At 38.3% G+C, this 24867-nt stretch overlaps 2 protein-coding genes across 2 annotated transcripts; one reads left to right on the plus strand and one right to left on the minus strand.

Moving 5' to 3' along the window:
- Positions 1-460: 460 nt before the first annotated feature.
- On the plus strand, positions 461-10683 carry FBXO36 (F-box protein 36). Its single transcript, XM_040613561.1, is given in 6 exon segments — positions 461-508; positions 656-739; positions 741-765; positions 5718-5890; positions 9748-9849; positions 9851-10683. Coding segments are annotated over 6 exon segments (522 nt in total). The 3' UTR covers positions 9941-10683.
- On the minus strand, positions 5898-24867 carry SLC16A14 (solute carrier family 16 member 14). Its single transcript, XM_040613330.1, has 5 exons — positions 21522-24867; positions 20955-21231; positions 19959-20102; positions 14894-15889; positions 5898-13716 (listed from the first exon to the last, which is right to left on the minus strand). The coding sequence occupies exons 2-5, from the start codon at positions 21214-21216 to the stop codon at positions 13568-13570; spliced, it is 1551 nt and encodes a 516-aa protein (XP_040469264.1). The 5' UTR covers positions 21217-21231; positions 21522-24867; the 3' UTR covers positions 5898-13567.

Here is a 24867-nt window from a genome sequence, read left to right on the forward strand (position 1 = left end):
TTTCCATCATTTCTTAGCTACATCATTTACTATTCATATTAATCTTTTGTCTCAGTTGTGTGCTTTGTAACGCAGGCTTTCTTTTCTTTTTCTGACTCTAAAAATGTGAATAGAATGTGTACTTCTGGAGAGCTTTTTCCAGAGTTTTCAGACAGCCTAAATGCTGAGCTTTGAACTGTCCTATTTTGATTTTAACAAAATGTTAAAATGACAGTTTAGCTTCTAATACTGACCCTTTTGAATGCCTGAGTAGTTAAATGGGTATTTCTACCTAACCAGGTAATTTAATGCCTGATGAATTGTGTTTCTGCAAGTAAATGAAAAACAAAAAGAGCATGTTTATAGTTTTGCAAGTTGAGATGTCATTAAATATGTTTTAATTTTTATGAACAATTTGCACGCATGGGTTGGGAGCAATTTCTTTGTATGTTAAAACATTTCACACTTGTCTAGGTGCATTATGGGATGTTTATTGTCCTTTGAAGCATGTTGTAGGGCTGCTGGTAAGGTAACCGTGACTTATCTCTTACGATAACTTTGTTTTGGGAATGTAGCAATATTTACACAACTGGAGTCCTGAATCTTAGCCATGTATTTATCTCATGGTACTTGATATTAATTTCTTCTTCCTTTTTTTCTTCTTCTTCAACAGTAGGTAATTTTCAGGTGATGGAAAATCTCACTCAGGAATGAATTTCATGAATTGAGACCTGGAAAAATTAAAGAATCCCAGGAGGATTTTTTTGGATGATTAATCTCTTCATAGTAAGTTTGACAATAATAATTGCAAATTTGCTGTGGATATAATGGAATAATCTAGAAATATTGATCTGCAATAACTTCCATGAAGGATGTGATTGCTTTGGCTAACAGGCTTTTTCATATTAATTTATTAATATAAAATAATGTATGGATACTGAAAAAACAAAGAGACATGACAGTAAAGATAAATACAGGATAAATCCCAGCAACATTGATAGTTTCATTATGAGACAATGACAGAGGTATTGGCGACAAAAATTGGCCAGAAAGCAACAGTTTCATTGCTAATAACTCAGTCCTTATAATGCTCTGTGCCAGCACATTTGTTTTTCCAGCCATGTCATGAGCCACCTGGATTCCTAATCTGATTTAACAAAAGTGACACAAAGTGCAACAGGTACTCAGGATTATACAAGTGCAACATGACTTTAGGAGCACACAGCCAGACAAAGAAAGGCAGTCCAACCTGTTCCTGATAGAGAGGCCACTGAGAACATCTGAAATAATTACGCTTTTTGCCAAAGTTCCATAGGACTACGTGTCCCATGTAGTTATTGCTCTGCATCTACTTGGTTCTCAGTAATGGATTAATTTTAAGAGATGTCATGGCTCACAGAGGAAACAGTCTCCTCAAATACTAAGCCCAAGACGCATTAATTCAGCAACTGCAGCAAATAGCTGAAGCCTGAGCTATGACTTGGTCTGAAAATGGAGAACTTTGTAACTACACCTTCAGGGACTGAATTGAGATCTGAGGCTTTTGTAGCCCAAGAGACTAAGTAGCACTCAAACACCTTATGTTGGTGAGATTTATTTTTTTTAATAAGCTGCTCTTGTGTTCTGATAATGTACGGACATAAAAAAAAAATCAGTTACAGATGTGACTTCATCTTTATCCTATTTTTATGTTGAGTTTGAAGGATATAATTTCCAAATGACGTTCTGCTTTCCTTATCAACACCGTTTAGTAGACATCATCTTATTTTACATCTAGTCTGAGGATGACTGCTTTCCCAAGAAGTATATGAATCTCTGGTGCTAGGGGAGACGGTAAAACCTTGCTCAAGAGAATATACCTGTTTTCAAGAGTAAATTTTAGTGTATCTTCATTTAGGGTCTGAAATAAGACCAACATGCATTTCCTGTGCTTTGCTTTTTAAAATCCAACATTTCCTACAGCACAATCAAGAAATTTGTAGCACTCGTGAGTTAATGGGGTCTGCATTTCTACGTTTAGGTTTGTGTTTCTGATCCACCTTGTAACTTTTGCAAGTGACCCATTTCAAGTGAGTTTGATTGAAATTAGGCAGTTGGGTAGGGAGACTGCAAGTGGCTGCTCTTAGTCCTCCATTGATGGAAAGACTGCACACTCTGAGCTCAAATGACTGGATATATGCACAAACCGTGGAAAAACGTTAAATTGGCACTCAAATTGGTAACAAAACAAATCTTGAATTCCAACTTGCTTTGACTAGAAAGGGAATGAATGTATCATGAACCAATAGAAAATGGACTGCCTGTTTAATTTGGCTCTAGTGCTCAAGGAGTCTTTAAATGTGCTTTTTTTGCAATAGGTGTTTTATAATTGCTCCATTAGTTGAGGCAAAGAGTTGCACCACACTTCAGTTTGACAAAATTAGTTATCAATTTTTATAAACGTTAGCTTTCAAAGAATTAGTCTGCTATACTTTTTTTGCCAAGAATTACATAGAATTTATAGCTGAATTTTAGCAATAGGTTTTAGTGGGTTTATTTTCAAATTTTAATTTTTTTAATTTACCTCCTAAATGTGGATTTCATATGTGAATATATTTTGGTGAGGATTTCAGCTTGGTTTTTTTCCTCATTGCTTATTCTGTAAGATTTTCCTGTGACATTTGGTATTAATATAATGTCACAATAAAACATCCATTTTATATTAGTTGGGTAGATTCATATAGTTAAATTATTGTTAATGTGCAGTTTTCTACTGTAATCCTGGGTGTTTTCAGTAATTTACAGGTAAGATATGACTGACTTTTCTTGAAAAGTGTTATTGGTGGTTCGGAGGTTTCCTATCCCATAGGAAGTATTGAAAGCCACAGTTGCCGTTCTTTCCTAACATTTAATAATTTCATCCTTCTTTAAAATGATCTTTAAAATCTTACATGGGTTTTTCCCTCTGTGTTTTAGTAAAATTTTAATACAAAATTATTTTATTCTCAGAAAAACGCTAAGTATTATGAATATAATTTACTATGTTTGTGAGAAATTGTATTGTAATATTGATGATATTTCTGTCTAGAGCTCTTGCTGTTCCACACAATCGGATGTTTTTAGACCTCCTTCTCACCTCCTGTTAAGGGGAGCTTTGCTGCTGTTCTCCTAAGTATTCACAGATTATTTGTTTGTTCCATAATTCTCCATAGATATATGTACTGGAACAATATTGTAGCTATCCTTACTGATTTTTTTGCCAAATGAGGGTTCAAGTAAAACACTCCTCACTAGATCCATGGTTTGCTGCTAAATATTCGGTACACTCCTACCAGCAAAATGTTTATCTGTTGTGAAGTGTTCCTGTTGTTATCTCCTATTTCTCATTCCTAAGATTTTGCATGTTTTCACATGGTTGGAGACTTTTAGAGAAAAATTGTTTAAAAAAAAAAAAAAGTGCTTATATTATTTCTGATGGGCATAGGAAGAATAGTCCCCCTGTAAATGAAACTTTTTATCAATATCCCACACAGGCATTTGACTCATCCAATAGAAAACTGAAGAAGTAAACACTTTATAATAAACATTAACATTTTAGTAAATTTATATTAACTACTGTACAGCTGTAAGCATCTGCGTTTGTTCTGAAATCTGTTCTCTTTGGACAGTCTTTTCATAATCTCAATAGAGCCAAGAGGGAGGAGTAAGATTTTTGTCTATGGGTAGATTTTCATTATGGTTTTGCAAAGATGGAAAATTAATTGATGATAGCATAGGGCAAGAGAAGAGAGTTCCATTTACATTTTTGGATGAGTGAACAAATAGAACAAGGCATCAAGCAGTATCCAGCACTCATAGGATGAAAATTTCACAGAAAATCTGAAGTTCCATGTACTTTCACAATTTCAATAGCTGCAGACACATTTATAAAGCAAGATAAATACAGCCAAGTTTGTTTGTTTGTTGGTTTTGTTGTTGTTTTTTTTTAACTAGCCAAACCAGGTCACATGCTTTCTAGAAATAAATAATTTTCATGAAAAACTGAGTGAGCAGCAGATACTCATGTGGTAGCCTGCTTAATCATTCAACATGTAATAGATACACACTATAAACATTATCATTGTCATTCCTAGTATCCAAAGATTTGGATCATTCTTATGTATCAGCTTGAATTAGATCAACTGGACAATTTTTAGTTGAGTGTGTAGATCATTTTTGTACTTGTATAAGGAGTTTGAGGAAAATTACTGACTATATAGGACTGCTTGGAAAGCAAAAGAGCAAATGAGAACCAACAGCCAACTGTGCTTGCAATACAACATAGCAACAGAAAAGAAAGCTTGAACAGTATTGGGCCATCTACTGAAAGACATGAAGGAAGGTAAGGTGATAGCTTCCTTCTACATAACTACCTTAGGAATATATATTGAACAAAAAAAGTCTTAACATCTTAACAGTGAAATCTTGTGACTTGGAAAGCTTTTTCAAATGTATTCACATAAGCTTGAAATAATACAAAATATTTTGGAAGGGAAATTGCTGCATCAAAATTGGATGCACTTAACTGTCTATAGTCAGTATATATGTCTATAGTTTCAACTTCCATCATTCTGTTTCCCTCTCCTTTTATGACTTGAACATACATGAGAAGATAGACTCTAATTAGTTAAAAAAAAACAAACCAAAACATCCCCGAAACAACAACAAAAACTACTGTGGATGCATTAGAATAATTTAATAATACGAAAAAATAGTAATTGAGCTTTAAATTTAAATTTTGATCCCTGTGTCTCTGTATGAAAAGAAAAAAAAAAAAAGTCATCCTTTACAAATCTGGATGACTGCATTCATGTCATCAGATCTTAAGAAACAACATGCAGCTCCAAAATTTATCACTAATTCATTGGAAGTCTAGCAAATTGAATCCAGGATCCTGTTTTATAATGAACCAGTACTTTAATAAAAGCAATTTGATAAAGTAGATAAATGATCTGAAGAAACAGTGTTAAATTCAAAAGGCCAACAAGTTTGATACTGAAGCAGAAATAACTGACTCTGTGAATGCAAGATGGGGAGTAGCTCACTAAGCAGCAGATTTATAGAAAAAGAATTTGGCGTTGGATCACAGAGTGAGTCAAAAATGTCCTGTCACTCTAGAAGGTAACTGTCTTCAGTTTCATTTTAGTTGTTTAGGTGTAACCTACATAAGATACCAAGCAGAACTGCAAGGACTCTTAATGTGAGAGCCATCATTATTTCCCCCAAATGATACTACTGAAGTACTTTTTTCGGTTGTTTTACTAACCTTCTCCTGAGTAAATAGCACAGTCTTTATGTGAACAAAAACATGTATGTATGGAGAAAAGCAGACAAAATGGATCTGGACAAGTTTCAGTTTAGCGGTGCAGCTGTTTTAATGTTCCTCAGCCAAGACAGGAGTATTCTGTATACTAGACAATTTATACTTTTTTTTAACTAAAGCCTTGTTTTACTGCACAGGCTTCCTTGATGTCACTAGCAACATTAAAGATTATTTGAAATACTACATATTACTAATGTTTAATATAAGTTAGATGTTATTTTCTCTAGAAAATATTAAAAGAACACAACTGATTTTTCTGATTTTTTTTTAAGATGTATCTGAATAACGTGGGATTATTGGGAAGAAATTTCAGGCTTTTAAAATCTGTTGTCTCTTGGGTTTGGTTGTTGGGTGGTTGTTTTTTTTTTTGTTGTTGGTTTGGTCTTTTTTATCACAGTTCAGATTGCTGTAGTGTTTGGTGCCAAAGTTCTGGAACATGTCCTCAATCTGTGCCGAGGTAACTATGACTTCCTGAAACAGCTTCCTGTCCCATTGCTCCTGTACATCATTTCCTTTCTGGAGCTTGAAGATACTGCCAGGCTTTCTCAAGTTTCACGCAGGTTTGAAACAGTAATAATAATTTTTTAAAAAAAATAATAGTTTGTAAATTATTTTTAAATTGTTAGCTTTGCTGTGCATCATGCTGGGTTTGAGTCAACTCAACATAATCATCAATCTGTCTGCTTTACTTAAAGTTTGAGACAATAAATTAATAATCTATATACAAACTGAATGGCTGGAATAAAAACTAAATCTTAGAAAGGCTGTTAAGCTGTACTTATCCTGCAAACTTTTGTTTCATATAATAAACACAGTGATGCAGATAATTCCATTGTAATCCATGGTTGGGTGCTATGCACTACTGCCAGGGTTAAGTATTTGAAATGTAAAGCCTGTGCTCTGCATTATGATTTATATTATTGCAGTGTCTAGAAACTTCAACGGCGGACAAGAATGCCCTTATGCTAGGCTCATTAACAAACAAAAAATCATTGCCATTCCTAGGAGGCTTACTTTTCAAGTCTTCAACAAAAGACAGGAGTGCAAGGAAAGAGATGTTTTTCTTGAAGATTTTTGTAGGCCTTGCAGCAAGGAACTGTAAGAAACACAGAAGAAGAAAGAGATGACATTATGCTTGCTTGCTAGGAAGCTCTTTCCAGCTGTCAGGAAAGTATGGGAAATAGTATGAATGTGTTGAATTTAAAGACTGAAAAACGGAAGTTGCCACTGTTGCCTGGCGTCAGCTAAGGGTAGCCTCACATGCTGAGTGAGGGGTAACAAATAGGGAAGGAGACCTGGAAGTCCCAGGAGAATGAGGGCCAATCTGTTGGTACAGAAAGAGTAGTCATAGGGTAACGTAGGCTGTGTTGGAAAAGCCTTTGAGAGGTTATCTTCCAACTTCCTGGTCTGTGCAGGGTCAGTTAATTGGAAGGATGGGAAGATAATAGGTTCAGAGCTGTAATCTAGGAAGCTTATTTTTGTGGGTCTGAATACCTCAAAATTACATTTTCTGTTTGAGTCACAGCCTGAGAAAAGGCTGCTGCAGTAACTTGGGTGGCAGGCGGAAAAGGGGTTTAGCTTATGAAAAATAGGAAGAGAAGCATATTAAAGAGAAAGTAACTTGATTCTTATCCTTAGGGGTGCTGTAGGAGCCTAGAATGAAGCCTGTCAAGTTACGGGTTGTAAAGTTACTTGAAAATATAAGCAGTGGTGAGACCTTAGGAGGAAGATAAAAACAGCTTTAGTCATCTTGAGCCTGATGTGACAGCTAGATACCCTCAGACAGACTTCAGAGAGATAGATTAACCTTTCAGTTTGGAGAACAGGACATGTCTCTGGTACAGAGTACATCTCCAAATTGTGTAAGGAAGAGATTACTCACAGGGTTTCTATTATTTTGAGGCTATATGGCCCAAGATTTCAAGGAAAGGTCTGTGGAAGACTGCTGACCGTGCAAGAGGACATGGCTATACTGCTGTTCCTGTGGTGTGCCTACAGAGACATTATAGATGCTTTACCAAGAGTGAGTTCAAGAGAGCCCAAGAAATAGGAGAATTGCAAAGAAAACACAGGAGAATATGGTGAGATAGGAAAATAGAGCATGTCATGAATTTAGAGATGAAGGGCAGATGGAAGTAGATAAGCTTGCCGAGTTCTGGGCTTTATTTCAGTCTGAAGATAAAACAGTTGCTATTGTGACTGGGAAACAACAGTAGAAGATGAGAGAATAAAAGCAACTAAAGGAGGGGAAGAGAACTGGTAGAAGCAAGGTCAGGAAATTATTTATTAGTATATTTGGAATCTATCTGTCACTTGCAGAATGTGAGTGGAGTAGGATGAGCTACTGAGGAGGGCAGGGCAGTAAACTTTTCATTAGTTTAACACAAAGCCTTGGATATTCTTGGATTTAAGGAAATTCTAGAAAGAATTGAGTTGCATAATAATAAAGATAAGATTCTGGCACAACCTGTTACAACTAGTAATGCTGTGATCTCTTTCTGTCATTTCAGCAGTACTTTTAAGGAATGAAAAATTTCCCCAAACACTACGGATTTTCATTTCCAGACTAATTTATGTTTAGGATGGAATGCTGCTGTCTGTGGAATTTTAAAATAGCATATTCAGATTTCCAAATAGGGAGAAATAGAACAGGCTCTGCACTCAGGACTGAAAAGTAGAGTGTGAAAGGCTCTGTATGTCCAATGCAGTGCATCCTCGCAGGCTGAACTAGGCAAGTATCTTCATTTCGTACCCAAAGCGTGGCATTTGTCTGACTCTGTAGTTCTGAGCATAAATCCTGCTCTCCAGAACATGCAGATGCTTCCAATATGAGTTTCAAAGTATTTTAGATTTGCACTAGGTGCTATTTTGAAGTATTGTAAAGAAGCTCCACTGGGGACACCACCTTTCGAGCACAGCGTGATGAGTTTCCCCAATACTTTTTCAGCAAACTGCTGGATTGCGATGTCTCCCAGCACCAGCTCAGGCTAGGGTGCGTGTAGTTTACTTTGCACACGTAGGTTTTGCACAAACGGGCGCCGCTGGAGCTGCCGAAGCGCCGCTGGCGGGGCCGCTGCCGGCAGGGGGAGGCAGGAGCCCGGCTGCCGGCCCCGCTCCCGGCCGCGATTCTGAAGCCATTGGCACGGAAAGAAACCGAATAGTGACAGTTATTATCTGTCTTCTTTCTGGGTTTTGGATTTTTTTATGGAACGCTGTCTCCGGAAATGCAAACGTATGATGCGAAAAACCAGTCTCCACCATTTTTAACTTAATGGTGTCCATTTTTCATAGGAACCAAATGGTGAGAGGCAGAGCACAAGCAGAATTCTAAAGAAAACTAAAAATGCATATTTTCATTTCAGGATTTCTACAGCAATTTTGTCCCAATAATCCCTGCTTTTTTTTTTTTTCTTTTCTAAAATATGCTAGCATGTTGTGTGTGCCTGCAGTATTTACTCTCACAATTCAAGAACAACAAAAGTAGGACTGCACATGCCCTCATACAGCTTTGCTGCACTCAGTGTATTAAATACTTTAAGGTATCCAGCTATATCAGCAGTGTGTGACAGGAGTTACACCAGGACTTTTGCTTTTCTATTTCTGTTACTGCTGTGACAAATGTACCAGCCACTTGCACTGGAATAATCTAGTACAACTCCACTTAGGTCCCTGCAATTACACACCTAGAAAAACGGAACCTTTGGGAGGAAGAATCAGTGTTACTGCACTCTGGTGTAACTTGCAGTGAATGGCCAGATAATATACAATGACACCAAGTACGTTCCTAACTGATTTCTTTTCTTGTGGTGGTTCTGTCATTAACAAATCACTTCTTTTTTTTTTTTCTTCCTGTTTATAATGCAGTATTTGCACCTGATTCTGTTTATGGAGTCTTTCTGAAAGAGAAGCATCTCCTGAGAAATGGGCTTAATCCTTACAGTGCTTCTGAAACCTTCCTAAAACTGTATTTCTGATGTAAGTCCAGAGGCAATTTTCTGCTTTTACTTACCTTAAAAACAGATTTGTATTTGTGATGCGTTTTCTACATCCTGACAAGTTCTTTGGCGTAATCTTACACAGCGTTATTGATTTCAGTGGGGCTGTATGAGTCGCATAGCAAGAGAGTGTGTGGCATTACAGCTGCTTTTAGTGCAGCAGAAAGGCATTTGATATCATACCAAAAGAAGCTTCTCAAATTTTTCACAGAACACGTGATACCTTGCAGTGGCAACACTGGGCAAAACTTCTGTTTATGTCGTTGTGAGTTTTAACTAGTATTGCATTTTTCGAGATAGGTGGGCAGCTTGCGCTGCAAGTGACCTTCATTCAAGGTGTCTGTGTTGTCTAAATACATTTTGTGTAGTAAAATAATCAGCAATGAGTAAGCCAAATTATGATTTTAAGCCTCTAGTTTCTTTTACAACTAGATATGTGACAGTAATGTCCTATGAGAAAATATTGTGGAGAACTTGTGTGACACAACTACACCTGAAATGAAAGAACTTGCACAGGAAATGGGCTGGAAACAATTTTTTTTTCACAAACAGACTTTAGGTACAGCTGCAGCTCCAAAGGAGGACACAGAAACGAGATCCTCAGAACAAAAAACTAACTGAATAAAGATGCATTTTTCATTGAAGCGGTTGTAGTAGTTTTCAGGTCAGACATACTGACTTTTCTTCTTTACTAGGGAAAGCAAATTATTTTAAGGATTGAAAGAGGAAAAACAAAGTGTGTCTTACTAGGAGCAACATGTAAATAACACAATGTTAATATATTGGGCATCCTGAAATTCTCTTATATTCAGCATCGTAATAGTTACTAGCAATAGAAGAGGTTGTGGCTTCTTGGTATGTCTTCGTTCTGACTTTCCTTTCGTATACATGCTATACATGCTCCATGTCTTATATCTGATGCTGTGGCGTTGTCATTTTTACCTATATAGAAAACCATCTATTATTTCTCACTACAAAATCTGCTGATGAATGCTGAGGTTCTTACTGTCCACCACGGTAAATCTGCAGCGTTTATGTAGCTGGTTCCAGAGTTTGATGTGTGTTAAGCAAATAATAATGTTGTCACCAGGAAGAAACTTCTTTGGTGACTGAGGGTGTGGATCAAATGATCATCCTTGTCTTCAACAATCCATCAAAATCATGTTTGAGGCAGAATGGTATATGGGCTCAATTTCTCCTTGATGTTGCTGATGCAGGAACTTTTGAAACAAACCAATTTCCATTGTTTGAGTTGTGTATTTGACTCTTATGAGACTGTAACAATGGTTACTGAAGTGTTGTAAGATGAAGGCAGTTCTTACTGACGTGACTGAGTTGCTCCAACAATAAACTTCAGTGATTAAGAGGTCAAATATTATTACTCTGAAAGTACCAGTTGATTTAATACATCATATGCCATTGACTAGCCTTAAGACCCGAGTATTAAAAGCAGTGATTGCAGTTTGGATATAATAGTGTAATATTTGAAAAGTGTGTTAGGTTTGCAATTTTTTTAACATGCCAAGTGTTAAACTTGAATTTTATAAACCGAGTAAAAACTATTAATACAGGGTTCTTATATCATTCTGTTTTAAGAATTAAAATACTGCCTTATAAAGAAAATGTTTGCTAATTGAGATTAAGAATATTTTGTTCTATAACTATATACTAATATTCTTGAAGCATTTGGTGATTGTAGATCTTTAGATAGAATAAACACTTAAGTATATTCTGCCCTCTTTGTAACTTTCCTTTTAGGACCTTTTAGGACAAATACAGATTTCATGATGTGCATAAAATACTGTATTCATAATATTTCTGTTCTGTGTAGTTAAACACTATAAAATGTAATTTTGCTTTAGGGACATGATTTTAAGAACTACAGTATGTGAGCAGAGCTAGTAACAGACCCTCTTTTCTCATATCTGTCAGTCTACCACCAATTAATTTTTTTCTTAGCTTGTGCTCTCAGAATAGATTTAGGCAATTTCAGATTAGGAAACTAGAACCCATGCTAGCCAATATGGACTCAGTGAATATTAATTTAAAATCATAATTCAACTCAATTTTGTCAGCCCACCATTCCTTCTCCTTGATCAACCATGTACCTGTCCCTTCTGTTACAAGAAGTAAGCACAATCGTTTTGAAGGAGAACCTTCATTTTTAAGCTTGAAAAGAATGAACTTAATTTGTAAATGAACAGAAAGTGAAATGTTGGGTAATGTACGTTTATTCCCGTCATATGGCCCAGTAAGGACTTCTATAGAAAGACATATTGCAGATAAGTGAACAACATATTATTCATTAATGTACAAATAAAGTTGATTTTGAAAAAAGACCAAGTAAAGGACATAAAAAAGAAAAAAAGGAAATTTTGAGGGAAATCATCCTTTCAAGATATATATATATATATGTTTCACCAATAAAAGACAGCTCAGTTAAAATAAGCTAGCAGCAGCACTCACACTAAAAAGACGTTAAACCTATAACAAAAGAACTGATGTGAAAGTGTAGTTTACATGAACGTTTTCTCCAAAACAAAAGCTGATTTTAAGAAATTACTGACTGCATGTTCACACAGTGTGTTGCAGTTCCCTGCCACCTCAGTTGTTTTAATATGAATTTTAAAAGCCATACATACCTATCCTATATGAATGAAATAATCTAAATCTTAAAGTAGTTTGGGGTTTTCTTAAGGTTTTCTTTTTTAACTTGGCTTATTTCAGTGATCTATTTTAAAGTATGTTGCTGCCAACAGTTGTAGAAGTGCGAAACTAAGAAGCTGGTGAATTGCATTATAGAACACTAAGAGTTGCAGTTCAGAACTTTTTTTTAACCAACCCTGCGGCTATAAAAAATATCTGTATAATGATATCATTGCATGCTGAACTGTTTCCCGGTATTTACTCAATATAACTGAATAGTGTTAATTTTTTTTAAAGAATTTCATCAGCCTGTATCAGTATTAAACTAAGAACCTGATCCGTCATAACAAAACTTTCATAAAGCTAGCAGGAAAAAACCTATAGTGACTTATATTTGATAGGAAAATTACCATCAGACTTGCCTCTCAAGGCTGAAAAAGTTATGTCTTGTATACCATACAAAACATTCTGCATTGATTACCAGGCACTTAGCAATGTCTAAGAAAATTTATTTGAATATTTTGAATGGTCTTTAGTTCTTGCATGCTCTGAATTATCTAATTTTCTAGTGAATAAGTATCTCAAATGTGACCAGTCTTAAATAGTCCATGGCGTACATTATAAGCAGCAACACGACTGTTCATTATGTGACAGTTTTTATTACTAAATTAAGTGTAACAAGATTTACTGTGCTGTAGTCCAGTTCTTTCTAAAACTCTATTTGGCCAATTTTCTAATTGGCCAACTCTTATTTCTTTAGTACTGTTTACTTGACAAACAAGTCCTATGCAGGGAGTCAATGGCAATGTTACAAAGTTCTACAATACCTCTAATTAGGTGAAGCAGCCAGAAGCTTCAGACCATTTCTGGAAACATTTTCCAGCCTGTGAATAACAGTAATATTTTCTGTATGTTGCCTGTTTCTGGTTTTATGTTACTTACTTCAGGTGCATTCAGTGTCACAGCATTTGTAATGTAGCCTATGTATTGAGGATGGCTGCCTTATGCAGTTGATACTTTTAAAAAATAAACTAAAAAAATCCTTTATGTAGAGAGTAGTTTCAGAAAAATCTTAGAACTTTTCTTTAGTTTTGCATCATATAAATAGTTATTTTAATACACTGAATTAATCAAATTATTGTACTAGCATCTCAACAGTACAATCATTTTAGCATACTCAGTAACTAACCCTTTTTCAGACCAAATACATAGTAGGAAGGCCTTTTATAAATCATTCGTATACTGATCAAATTCTCTTGTAGAACTAGTATAAATCCGGAACAACTGCACTGCAGTCAATGGAGTTTCACCAATGGGTAGTGGTGACAAGTTAGAAGAGAAGCAAGGATAAAGCCTCCTAGCATTATTCCAATTCTAAAAGACTAGCAGGGTGCTTTTAATTGCTGCATTTGTTAGTTCTAAAGTAAAAGATGTTCACTCATTTTAAAAGCGTATTTCTAATAATTTATTAGCATTTTGGAGCATAATTGCTTTTCACTTAAGTACAGCTCAGTGTGGTTGGTTCCATAAGAAAAACAGCTTCATACTGTCATACAATAGAAACATGGGAAAAAAAAAATCTGTAAAAAAAATTCTGGAATTTGTTCTATCCTTGTGCTTCTTCCGTAGATTTTTCGCTTGGTTGTTTCTTTTGAATACAAGGTTGTATAAGTAAAAATAATATTCCCACCATGTACAGTAAGCCAGATATGTAAAAAGAAAAATCATATTTATGTGTGATGTCATAGATCCAACCTGCAAAATAAGGACAAAACATGTTTGTTACAAAGGTTGACAACAAGGTGCATTGCATGGGAAAATATGAAAAATGCTGCACATTTCTCCCATGACATTTCAGTCAAATCCATAGATGTTTTGTGGAAAAAAAAAAGGTGGTGACTGTCTCCTCCTCTGGATGCTACAAATGGAAATTTATTAACAAAATCTCTTGTTCATTCACCAAAACCAGTGCAAAACCTGTCCCCTCATTTAAGTATTATGAAAGTCTTAAAATGGGACTCTAGCTATGTGCTATCCTAAGAAGCCAAGCAACTTTCTCTCTAAAACTGTACATTTTTCAAACAAGTTATCACAGGTCTGGCTTTAAAACAGACATTTTGAAATCCCAAACCAATTAGTTCTTCCACCCTACTATTTGTAAAATGCCCGATACTGCAGGGCTAGTTCAAATGCTGTGTCTTGTGCAAGCAAACACATTCTCAGTAGCTTTCTCAAAGAGCCTCATATCGATAAAAGACTTTCCAAGAGATATAATCTCAGTACTGCAGTGACTCTCATTCCAACCTTAATTCCTTTGCAAAAATACATTAAAGTTACTCCAGAAAGGTTTGAGAACGCAAAATAGCAAAATTCCCTCATGGTATGCTGGTTGCATTGCAATGTAACCTCAAGATCTGTACCCTTTTTTACATCAACTAATTGCATCCTGTTTGCTTTGTTACTAATGACCCAAATACAAAGACATATTCAGCACAGACTGAGAGGTGCTAAAAGAATATATGGTGCTGCTTTTCAAAGGGCACTGAATAAGCTTTCTTCTAAATCCTGTTGGCTCACTCAATAGTGTGCATATACTACACAAAACACATAAAAATATGTTAAACCCTTCTCATTTTAAAAAAAGTGTATGATTGTATTTTAAGGAAACATACCATTCGAAAGATAGATTGTAATAGATTTGGCATTCTTTGCAAGGATTGTAATTTGTAGTGTGTCAATAGCGAGCTGGTACCCAGTGGATGTGATCTATAAATTGTAAATCGATCAATGTGAAGCTGGATGTTATGGTCCATTCTGGAGCAGCTGTAATTTTGTTAATTACACATGCTTATAACATAAGAAAGCATAATAATATAACAAGTCACACAGTTTTTATACAAACATCTGTTGGTTAGCAATTTGAACTTTTTACCTGCAAAGGGTGGTCCAAACAATGCAGATATTCCGTTGGCACAAATGATGATGCCATAGGCATTTGCAAGGTGTTTAGTTCCAACCAAATCTTCAGTCACAACAGGCATTAGAGAAAAATAGCCACTAGAAAATCCTATTAGAGCACAAACCACAGCCAGGCTAATGTATGTTTGCATTAGTGGCAAAGTAAGAATGCAGGTGACCAGGGTAAAGTTAGCCATGAGGAAGACATTCCACGTGCTGATGCACGGGAGATCAGAAATGATTCCAAGGATCACTTTACCAAAAATATGAACAATGGCTATAATGGATGTCAAAGGAAATATATTGTTCTGACTAGATAAGTTATACTGCTTGACTATTTCTGGAAGATGAATAAAGGGAATGACAAAGCTGCTGTAGGCAAACAAAGCCCAAATTATAAAGGCCACAAATACTCTATTGGTAAACAGTGATGCAGCTCCAAAGTAGCTGGAGTACCATATTGCAAAGCCCTTCTTGACTGTAAGCGTCAGCTGGCTCACTGTCTTAAGAATGCGCAGTCCATACATACTCCTTCCACTTCCAGATTTACCTCCAATTTCTATGTGCTGAACACTGTCAAGCACTTCTTCATTTGTTGCCTCTTCTTTTTTTTCTGGTTCTTCACTGAGGACTCCATTGGATTTTATAGTCTCTGCAGAATGGGACAGAGCTTTTGCCTGATTATCTTCACTATTACTTCTCACAACATATTTTTCGCTAACCATGTCTTTGGGAGAGAGTGGTCTCATAAGTGCCCCACAGACACAAAGGTTCAGAGAGATGGCACCCTGGATGAACATGGCATTCCTCCACCCAAATTCGATGCAGAGGTACTTCAGTAAGGCAGTCATTAGGAAGGCTCCAAACCCTGTTCCCGTGGTACTGAGTCCTTGCGCAAGTGCTCTTCTCTTCTGAAAATACTGCCCTACCATGACCACCGCAGGCAGATAAACCATGCCACTTCCAGCGCCTATGAAAACAAAAACCGAAATCAATCTGAACGTTTGCCAACAACATAAAAAGTGTGAAAAACAAATCAGTTTTATTCCTAACTTTTGCATGAGCATAATGGTAAAACTGAGAATAAATATTTAATTCTCACGTTAGCTTTCATTTCTGTCTTGCAGTATTTTCCAAAATTTGCAATACTCATTCCTGTGAGAATACAATGCTGCTGTTTAACTGCTGTGAAAACTGCAATACATGGAAGATAAAACCTTTACCTCAGTTTAGCATGGTACCGCTGGAAAGTCCCAAACATCCCACGATAAATCAGTGACAGCTAATATGAGGACAAACATAAAACAAACTCTGTTTTGAAATATCTGCATTTATAATACTTGCATCTGATTGTATCAGTGACCAGAAATTGCTTAGTGGGCAATTATTGCTTTTGCCTGAGTTCACCAGCAACACGTTTCAGGAGTCAGCACAGGGTAGGTTAGCTGGGTGGTGGGACCTTGGGTGGCTTCCAGGTTTCTCTTTGGGCACTCCAGGGAAGTCCAGGGAGGGCCACACAGTAGCTGCATAGGCATATTCTTAAGAGGAACATCTCTATAGTTCTGTAGAAAATCCCTCAGCTGTAGTTAAACCCCAGGGTATTAATGGTACCTGTTTCAAGCAGAAAGCATTAAGACTTGTGCAAACACACCATTAAAGGTAACAGTTGCCCATTTTTTCTCACAACGAATTCCTGACAGAGGGGATTTGGACTGGGAGAGGTGTATCCAGAAGATGCTTCAAAATTCACTGTGATTGTACTTTAGAAAAGCGTTTGGGGCTTAAAAGTTTTCCTAAATAGCTGATAACACAGCCGTATGCAGGTGCAGCATGATCTAGCTACAGCTAGACCAGAGAAAGAGTAGTTCTTCCAGCAAAGCCTGAAAAAAGCACCTCAGCACCACGGCAGTGTAGTGGTCAGAACCGACCTGTTTTGTCTGTTAGAAATATTTATTTCTTTGCTGCACAAACACCTGACCAGGTTTTTATTTTGCACAAGGTCTCCCTCCCCAGCGGCAGCCACAAACACCAAGGCCATCTCTCGGCCCCCCAGCCGACCGCCTGCCTCAGCCCAGCCTGCCTCGCCGCTGTGAGGGAGCAGCCCACGCTCCCGCTTGCATGAAGTGCTTACTGCCCCCACCTGCACATCCCAAGAAATAAAGAAGTTTTCTGTATTTTAGCTTATCTTCTCATTCTGCGGAATTAACACAGAAGGTAGTTAACTGCGTGAAAGGCACAGCACCTTCCACAGGCACGACAGGGCCACAGGCCTCTCCACTCCTTTCCCTCACAGAGCCGTCACCCGCGCAGCCAGGCCCGCAGGGACTCCAGCACCTACAGGCGCCCACCCCAGGGCTCCCCTGGCCAGGTGAGTGGGGAGAAGGGTCCCCTGCCTCGCCATGGCTGATGTGGGGTGCAGAGCTTGCACAGCTGGGCCTGAGCTGTCCCCCAGGAGGTGAGGGGACAAGGCTGCAGGGAGCTGGGGCAGGGGAACCATGCTGAGGCAGGGCGCACGTTGGGGATGGGAGCTGAGGCGGCGGCGTGGCCACGGCCAGGGGCAAGGTGGGGATCCTAGGGACATCCCGTGTGAGGGCATCTGACATGGCAGTCACTCACGGGGAGCCCAGGAGCCATAAGTGAGCCCACAAGCACTGCGTGCAGGCCCACAGGTGGTCACAGCAGGAGGTGGCCGCTGTTAAGTGAACAGCCATCTTACATCTAGCAGCCATGAGAACATGAAAACAACTTCCCTGAAGTGATGGTGAGTGAGGTGACCATGAGCGAGGGGATGGGAGTGGACAGGGACTGAAATGATGGGTGAGTGAGAAGATCAGGAGCGTGGGGTTGGCGAGCAAGGGGTTGGCGGGCAAGGGGATGGGGAATGGAGTCTCATGGAAATGGAAAAAACATCTCAGGCATTGCTACACTGGTTTTCTGACCAGAATTACTCTGGCAACATCTCACTTCTCCACCTCATGCAGAAATCTGCCTCAGATTTTCTTCTGAAAATGTGGTTTTCACCCCTCTTTAAATTCTCTGTATAATCTCTGCCTTTTTGTCTGGTATTTTGTGTATGCTCTTTTCTGAAAAGCAGCAAGGGCTGAGAGAGTGTGGGGATTCCTGTCTGCTTGATTATATTTAATATATATATATGGAACAGAAATTCCAAAAAAGACAGAACCCTGCCTGTAATTATTGTTTTTGTTCAGGAATTTACAACATTACTGAAATCTGGTATGGTGGTACAAAGAGCCATCACAGTGATCCTTGCTAGTTTCAATGTTTTTCCACACAGAGAGCTAGAAAAAAACATCATGTACAGAAATTCTGCAGATTTCTATGAAACTCTGTGAAAGGATAGTTTGAGGGAATGGAGGGTACTGAAGCTATTATTAGTATTGCAAACAATTCATTTTTTTCGTAATGCTTCTGTCACCTATAACATAGATACCATGCTTCATTTGCAAACATAACTGGCCTTGTTATCCGTGGAGTGAATAATATTTCAAAGCCCCTTGAATTGCTCAGTGTTGCTCATAATAATTAAAGGCCAAATTTCGTATTTCTTACTTGGATCGCTTGAACATTTGTTTCATATCTATTAACAGTATCTCTTTCCAGAAACGAACAGTGAATAAATTGAAGTAGTGCTTTAAGTAGAGAGGACTGGGTTCTTCTACATAACTTTCTTAAAGTAACTAATTTTTTTCACAAAGAAGCCACATTTTGCTAGAAACTGAGCATTCAGGCACAAGGGATCGTTGGTTTTCAAGAAAGATGCCTGAACACCCATGCCTTTTCATATTTTGATTGGGCCCTTACACATGTCAAAATGCTTTCTAGAGACCTAATTCCAATAAAAATAAGAATATATTACTTCTTTCAGTGATTCCGATTGTAAAAAAATGTGGCAAAAATAGTTGCTATTTATTAGTGGTTGTTGCTGTAATCTGAGTATCCTTCATTAGAAATTATGAAATATATATGAAATACAGCTACATGCATGGTCCTAATTGAGGCTGGGATCGAGTTAATTTTCTTCATAGTAGCTCATGTGTGCTGTGTTTTAGACCTGTGACCCGAACACCGCTGATAACACAGGCATGTTTTAGCTGCTTCTAGACAGTGCTTGCACAGCATCAAGGCCTCTTCTGTTTCTCACATGGCCCAGCCAGTGAGTTCGCTGGGGGTGCAGAAGAAGCTGAGAGGGGATACAGTGTGACAGGTGACCCCAACTGACCAAAGGGACATCCCATACCGTATGATGTCATGCTCAGCAATAAAACTGGGGGAAAGAAGGAGGAAGGGAAGACATTCAGAGCTGTGGCATTCGTCTTCTCAAGTAACGCTTACACATGATGAAGCCCTGCTTTACTGAAAATGGCTAAACATCTGCCTGCCCATGGGAAATAGCAAATTAATTCCTTATTTTGCTTTGCTTGTGCATGCAGCTTTTGCTTTACCTATTTAACTGTTTTTATCTCACTTTTACCTTTCTGATTCTCTCCCCCATGACACTGCAGGACAGTAAGAAAGCAGCTGTGTGCGGCTTAGCTACCTACCACTAGCAACTCCCAACACCCTTTAAAATGGGTTTTGAAGCAGTACATAGTTATCATAATCTGGTATTTTATTAATATGGAGCAACTCCTGTAGAGAACACTTACTGTTTCTTCCTGCGTTAGAGAGGAGTTAGCTAGATATATAATTCAACAGTGTTTCGACGTCTTTAAATTCCACTGTTAAAGTTTGGATTACACTAATTCTTCCAATTAAAAATGTCCTTTAATACATTCACCTGGGAGAAACTGATAAAAATACCATCTTCAACATGGCAGATTTACATGACAACAGAAGTTATCGGGCCCAATCCACTGAGTAAATAAATAAGTATTCTCAAAAAGTAACAGGCTGCAAAGAGTGTGTAAGAGAAGCTGGAATAACTTTACAGTCTAACTTCCCTCTTTACTCACCCAAATAACCTTCAAAGCAATCAAAAGTAACCGAAAAAAACTTTCAAACCTTAGTACAGCTCTTACCAGCTGTCACTCCAAATGTAAGGAAGAGGTAGTGCACATTGGAGGCATAGGCACTCAGTATCCAACCTAGGGCATTCATTATCCCTCCAATCATAGCTGTCTTGCGGCACCCACACATGCTGATGAATAAACCAATGAAAGGACCTGTTAAAATATATGAAAAAAAATGATGAAATTATTCATTTAATTCTCTGTACTCTTTAATAGTTATTCACATGAAGAGTCTTAACATTTTAAACAAAACATTAAACGTCAGGCTACTCATGCTATTCAGTTTATTTTCCCTATTACTGCTCAAAATTGTGGAAAGAAAAATTCAACCAGCTGACCAAATACCAGCAGAACCTAAAATCAAGGTTTCCCCACAAAGAAGGGATAGTTTAAAAAAAGAAACTGAAACCGTTATTCCCAATATCAATGATGTGTGTGGGCAAGCCTTTTTCACAAGTAACGAGAAAGCAAACATTTTATTTTGTTTTCAGTGCAGTATTTTAGGCAGACCTAAACAGAACTTCTTCAATCTTAATTTAGGGAGAGATACATATACATATACACATATACACACAAACATACCCCTCCAGATATTATTTTGGGTTGATCCAAACACAACTTAAAAAATAAACTTTTGTTCAGCTGCCAAACTGAAATATAAACTGTCTAAATTGAACATTTTATCCTCCCAGATAGAGTACGGGGAGGACCACAAGCTTCACAGATCATGTGTTTTCTTAATTCTAGTGAGACCTTGAAGTCACAGTCATCCTTTCCTCCTCATGCTGTCTCCTGGAGTAATTGTCTTCTCTATCATCTTCCCTGTTGTTCCCTCTCTCCCTCTAACTTGTAAAATACGTCCTGGTGACCTTAAAAAGGCAACTCAGGAGAACTTGGGCAGCCCTGCTAATAAAATGGAAAACTGTAAGAAAACACTTGAGGGATAAATGGCAAACATATTCTAAAAATCTATGTAGTTTTGAAATAAATTATGCTGGAACATACCGACAATAAGTGTAATGCCCATGCTGAGGGAGCTAACCCATGCTGTTAAGCCACGACTTTGATTAAACTCTTCAAGCCATTCCATGTTGAGTATTCCAAGGGCCATCTGGGACCCCATGATAAGTATGTGCACAAGGAAAGAGGAAAGTACAATCATCCAAGCCCATCCTCCATCGATGTTTGGATTAGGCTTAATTGGCTTACTTCCAACTTTTGAATCATCTCCAAAATCATATCCAATATCTTCTCGACTAGCATACATTTTCTCCACAGTATTCTGAAACAAATGCAGTAAATACCTTCAAAATACATAAAGAATGATCAGATTTTGTAGTTTGGTTATAGTGAACAGCATAAATCACTACCATATTTCACCACTGTGGTTTAGTGCAGTTGTAAAGTGCATACTGGGGTTTCATTGTGCAAATGTAAAATGCTTAGAAAAATTTCTTTGTGTACCTTAATATCATGGCTGTCTGTGCAGGGGTATTTACAGGTTGACAGTAGGCTGCATTATTTCCGTTACTGTACACTTTAACTTACTTTTAGGTGGCTGAGAGCACTTACTTTTCATGGGTTCACTGTGGTCACAAAAAAAAGACTGGTCTCTTTCTGTATATTCCTTGTCTGTATCACCTTCTGCTGTCCCAGTAAGATTATGTGCCTTTGTTTTCAAGTTGATAAAGCTTGGAATAAAAAAAGGAAATCCTGAAGAGGCAGGTAGATGAAGTTACCATATCCTTTCAGAGGAAACCAGTTTTGGATATATTTTTTCCTTAGCAGTGGAAGAAAAAGAGTGAAGACAGAGAAAGAGAAAGATTTAAGGTTCTTGGTTTTCAAAATGCTTTGCTTACACAAATTACAACAAGGGGACTGTTACTACCTCTCTGGCAAGCTTTTTATTAGAGTGAACTTGACAAACAGTTTGCTATTATGTTTTCAGTCTCCATACTATTAATCTATACAATCCTACTAAAACCAAAGAATTCTTCCAAACTAATGCCAATGCCTATCAGAATCAAACCGAGTGGCAGAGTTACGTGCATAGGTATACGCAGGATCAGGACATAATAGCTTAATTTGATTGCTGCGATTTTTTCTATTGTTACTCTAAGTGAAGATTGCAACACAATGTGAAAATAACTTTAAAACCATTTTTAATTGATTAACAGGCAAGGTGCAGAACCCAGTCTTCCCTCCATCTGATTTCTGCTGCAACATATTGAAATGTTACCCAACGGTGGAGCACCACATAGGTTTCCATGGAGACTAGAAATGTAATGATACAAATTACCAGAGATGGTAATTTTTTGTCTTCTTTTCTTCTCCAGAAAATAAAAAGAGCCATCAGCTTTACAACAATCAAAGGAAAGAAGAATTTTATCAAAAATTGTTTTAAAAAGCTCCTTATGTATTCTGTGAGCCCTCAGAAGGTGTGCCTCAGGGCTAGCTCCTCACTGCTGAAAACTGGCAGTGAATGCAGAATATAGTATCAAGTTTGTCATAGATGGATACCCTTTATGGACCCAGTTGCCACTAGCCCTAACTTGGCCATTGAAGGCACTGGTGACACAGTGAGGAAGAACACTAATACTTGCCACACAAGCAGGTAAACTGGGACCAGCTGATGAGTCCACACCTGGGTGCCAGTGGGAACATATACTGAAATGACTTACTGGCTTTTTCTTTCCCAGTCAAGAGGCAGAGAGAAAAGGGGATTATGCTTAGAGGTCTTTCTAGAGGTCCTGCAGGGTGTTTGAGGCAGGAGGGGTAGCAGGGGAACAAGTCAGAGCCAGGCGGTGGTGCAGACTTTTTTTCTGAACTTAAGAGGACAGCCTGGGACAGCCTTAGTTAAAATTACACTTTGCTCTTGCTCTGCAGAAGGTAGGTCTTAAAGATGGCATCTCAGCTCTTTCCTATTAATGTACCTGGAGCTAGATCCCCCACTGATGTAGTTTATATGACTACTGAGGATTCAGCCCACTCACAAGCGAGAAAAATACTAAATGCATGAAGGTAATAAAGATAATGAATAATCATGCTAATGGAAAATAATGAGAAGCAGCAGAATGAAGAAAAATTGCAAGCTGCTAAACATGCTCTGTATAAGATTAGTGAAAATGTATGATGGCTATTACAGTACATCTTAGATAATGGAATAAAAAATTATGTAACTGAAGATTCAGAGTCAGGATTAAATGTGGAGCCTCACCTTTCTCTTTCATGCTCTTGACTGGTTTTGTGTCCACCTGAATACTGATACTGGATGCAACACTTTTCTTTGGACAGGAAATAGATACGTCTTTTATATATTTAAAATTATTTAAAGCAAAAATAGTTGACATTGAGAAGCAAAGGTATGATGCTCATCTTTGCAATCTTACTGACAGAACGGGCTTAGACTTGAATAGGTACAAGTTAATGTCATGCTGGCATCAACCCCCACAAACCTTCAGAAAATGTATATATTTTCCCTTGAACTGGATTCTTGCACATTATTACTTTTACACCATTAACTTTCCACTAACGTCACAAGTTCAGAGTGAACACACTCAAAAGCAGGGAAGGTAATCTCCAATGACCGCACAAACTCTCGCTCCAGATAAAGCAAGGGCCTTGCTGTCTGGATCTTCTCCCCGCTGTTGCCTCATCACCCCGTGGCGTATCGCACCCATATCGCACCCAGGAGAAATACACTTACCTGCCCTCAGCCTTCTTCCCACCCCACAGCACTGCCCAGAACACACTATCGCGGACAGCAGAGAAGCCCAAGGGGCTCTTTGCAATTGTGAAATCCTAGAGAAACTGCAATGACAATGATGGCAGCTCATTTGTGAAGCCAGCCGTGTTTCCCCAACGAGCAAGGTAGTGAAAACCCACTCAGTGCCAGCGTTTGAATAAAGCCCCTCACAAGGGAATGCATTTAAAAGCAGGAGAATCTGGATTCTTGTTTGGCCAGCTGGAGAAGGACTAGATTTTTTTCAGAAAATCTTTTAATATTGCATGCACACACAGTATGCAGAGCTCTTAGAAAACTGGCCCAGACGTTAGTGCCCACAAAGATGCTGAGCTTTTCTGAAAACCTGACTCATGAGCTATTTTAGGGACAAATGCAGGTGCTGTAGTAAGACCAAAGCTAGCAGCCAAACACCCAAGTTCCCTGTGCCATCAGTGGAGATATGGCTCTCTAGCTTGCAGTTGAACTGGATCATCAAAAAACATCTGATCTTAATATAAAAAATTCGTATCATTAATAATTTACAGACACTTGGGTAAATCAGGTACTGTAGATCAGTACCTGACTGCCTCAGTGTTAACAAATATAGAGCAAAATCATACTTTAAAGGCACTTCCAATCAGTAACGCGTAAATGCATTATAAATAGTAATAAGTTTTGCTTCACAGTATTCCCAGTAGACGTGCCACATATAATTGTCTTTTGAAGACATACAGAAATAAAAAATATTGTTAAAAGCATAGTTTATTTGGGGTCTCTTAAGTTTTGGTAGTCTTAAGCCGCTCAGCACTTCAGTTGTCAGTGACTTCACTGGAGATGTGGGTACCAGCCCCTCCTGCAGCCCAGAGCCACAGCGCCTAACTGTGCATCCACAGCAAGGAAAAGAAAACCAGGGAAATTCAACTTTTACAGCGCAACTCCAAGGGTCACAAGCCTGCCTGCAGCCGGCGGCAGTTCCACCGCCAGGCTCCGGGTGCTGCCCTTGGGCCCCGCGGGAGCCCCGCTCCGACCCCAGCCCGAGCCGGCCGGCAGCAGGCGCGGGGGTGAGCGTTCCCCTCCCCTCGGTGCCGAGCCGCTTGCACCAGGCGCCGTGCCTACAACCTGCCGTAGGTTACAGGCTGCTACAGGAGCAGCCCGAAGGCAGGGGATGCACTCCCTCCGCACCACCACCAACAA

The sequence above is a fragment of the Falco naumanni genome, chromosome 13, assembly GCF_017639655.2.
Source record: "Falco naumanni isolate bFalNau1 chromosome 13, bFalNau1.pat, whole genome shotgun sequence".
NCBI classification, from domain to species: Eukaryota; Metazoa; Chordata; class Aves; order Falconiformes; family Falconidae; genus Falco; species Falco naumanni.

Excerpts from the sequence above, each read along its gene's own strand:
- SLC16A14 (XM_040613330.1), bottom strand. The coding sequence starts at position 21,216 with ATGTATGCTAGTCGAGAAGATATTGGATATGATTTTGGAGATGATTCA. Across the intron at positions 15,890-19,958 it reads TACATTTGGAGTGACAGCTG|GCGCTGGAAGTGGCATGGTT; the intron begins GTAAGAGCTGTA and ends TTGTTTTCATAG. Across the intron at positions 13,717-14,893 it reads GTTTGGACCACCCTTTGCAG|GTTGGATCTATGACATCACA; the intron begins GTAAAAAGTTCA and ends CTTATTTTGCAG.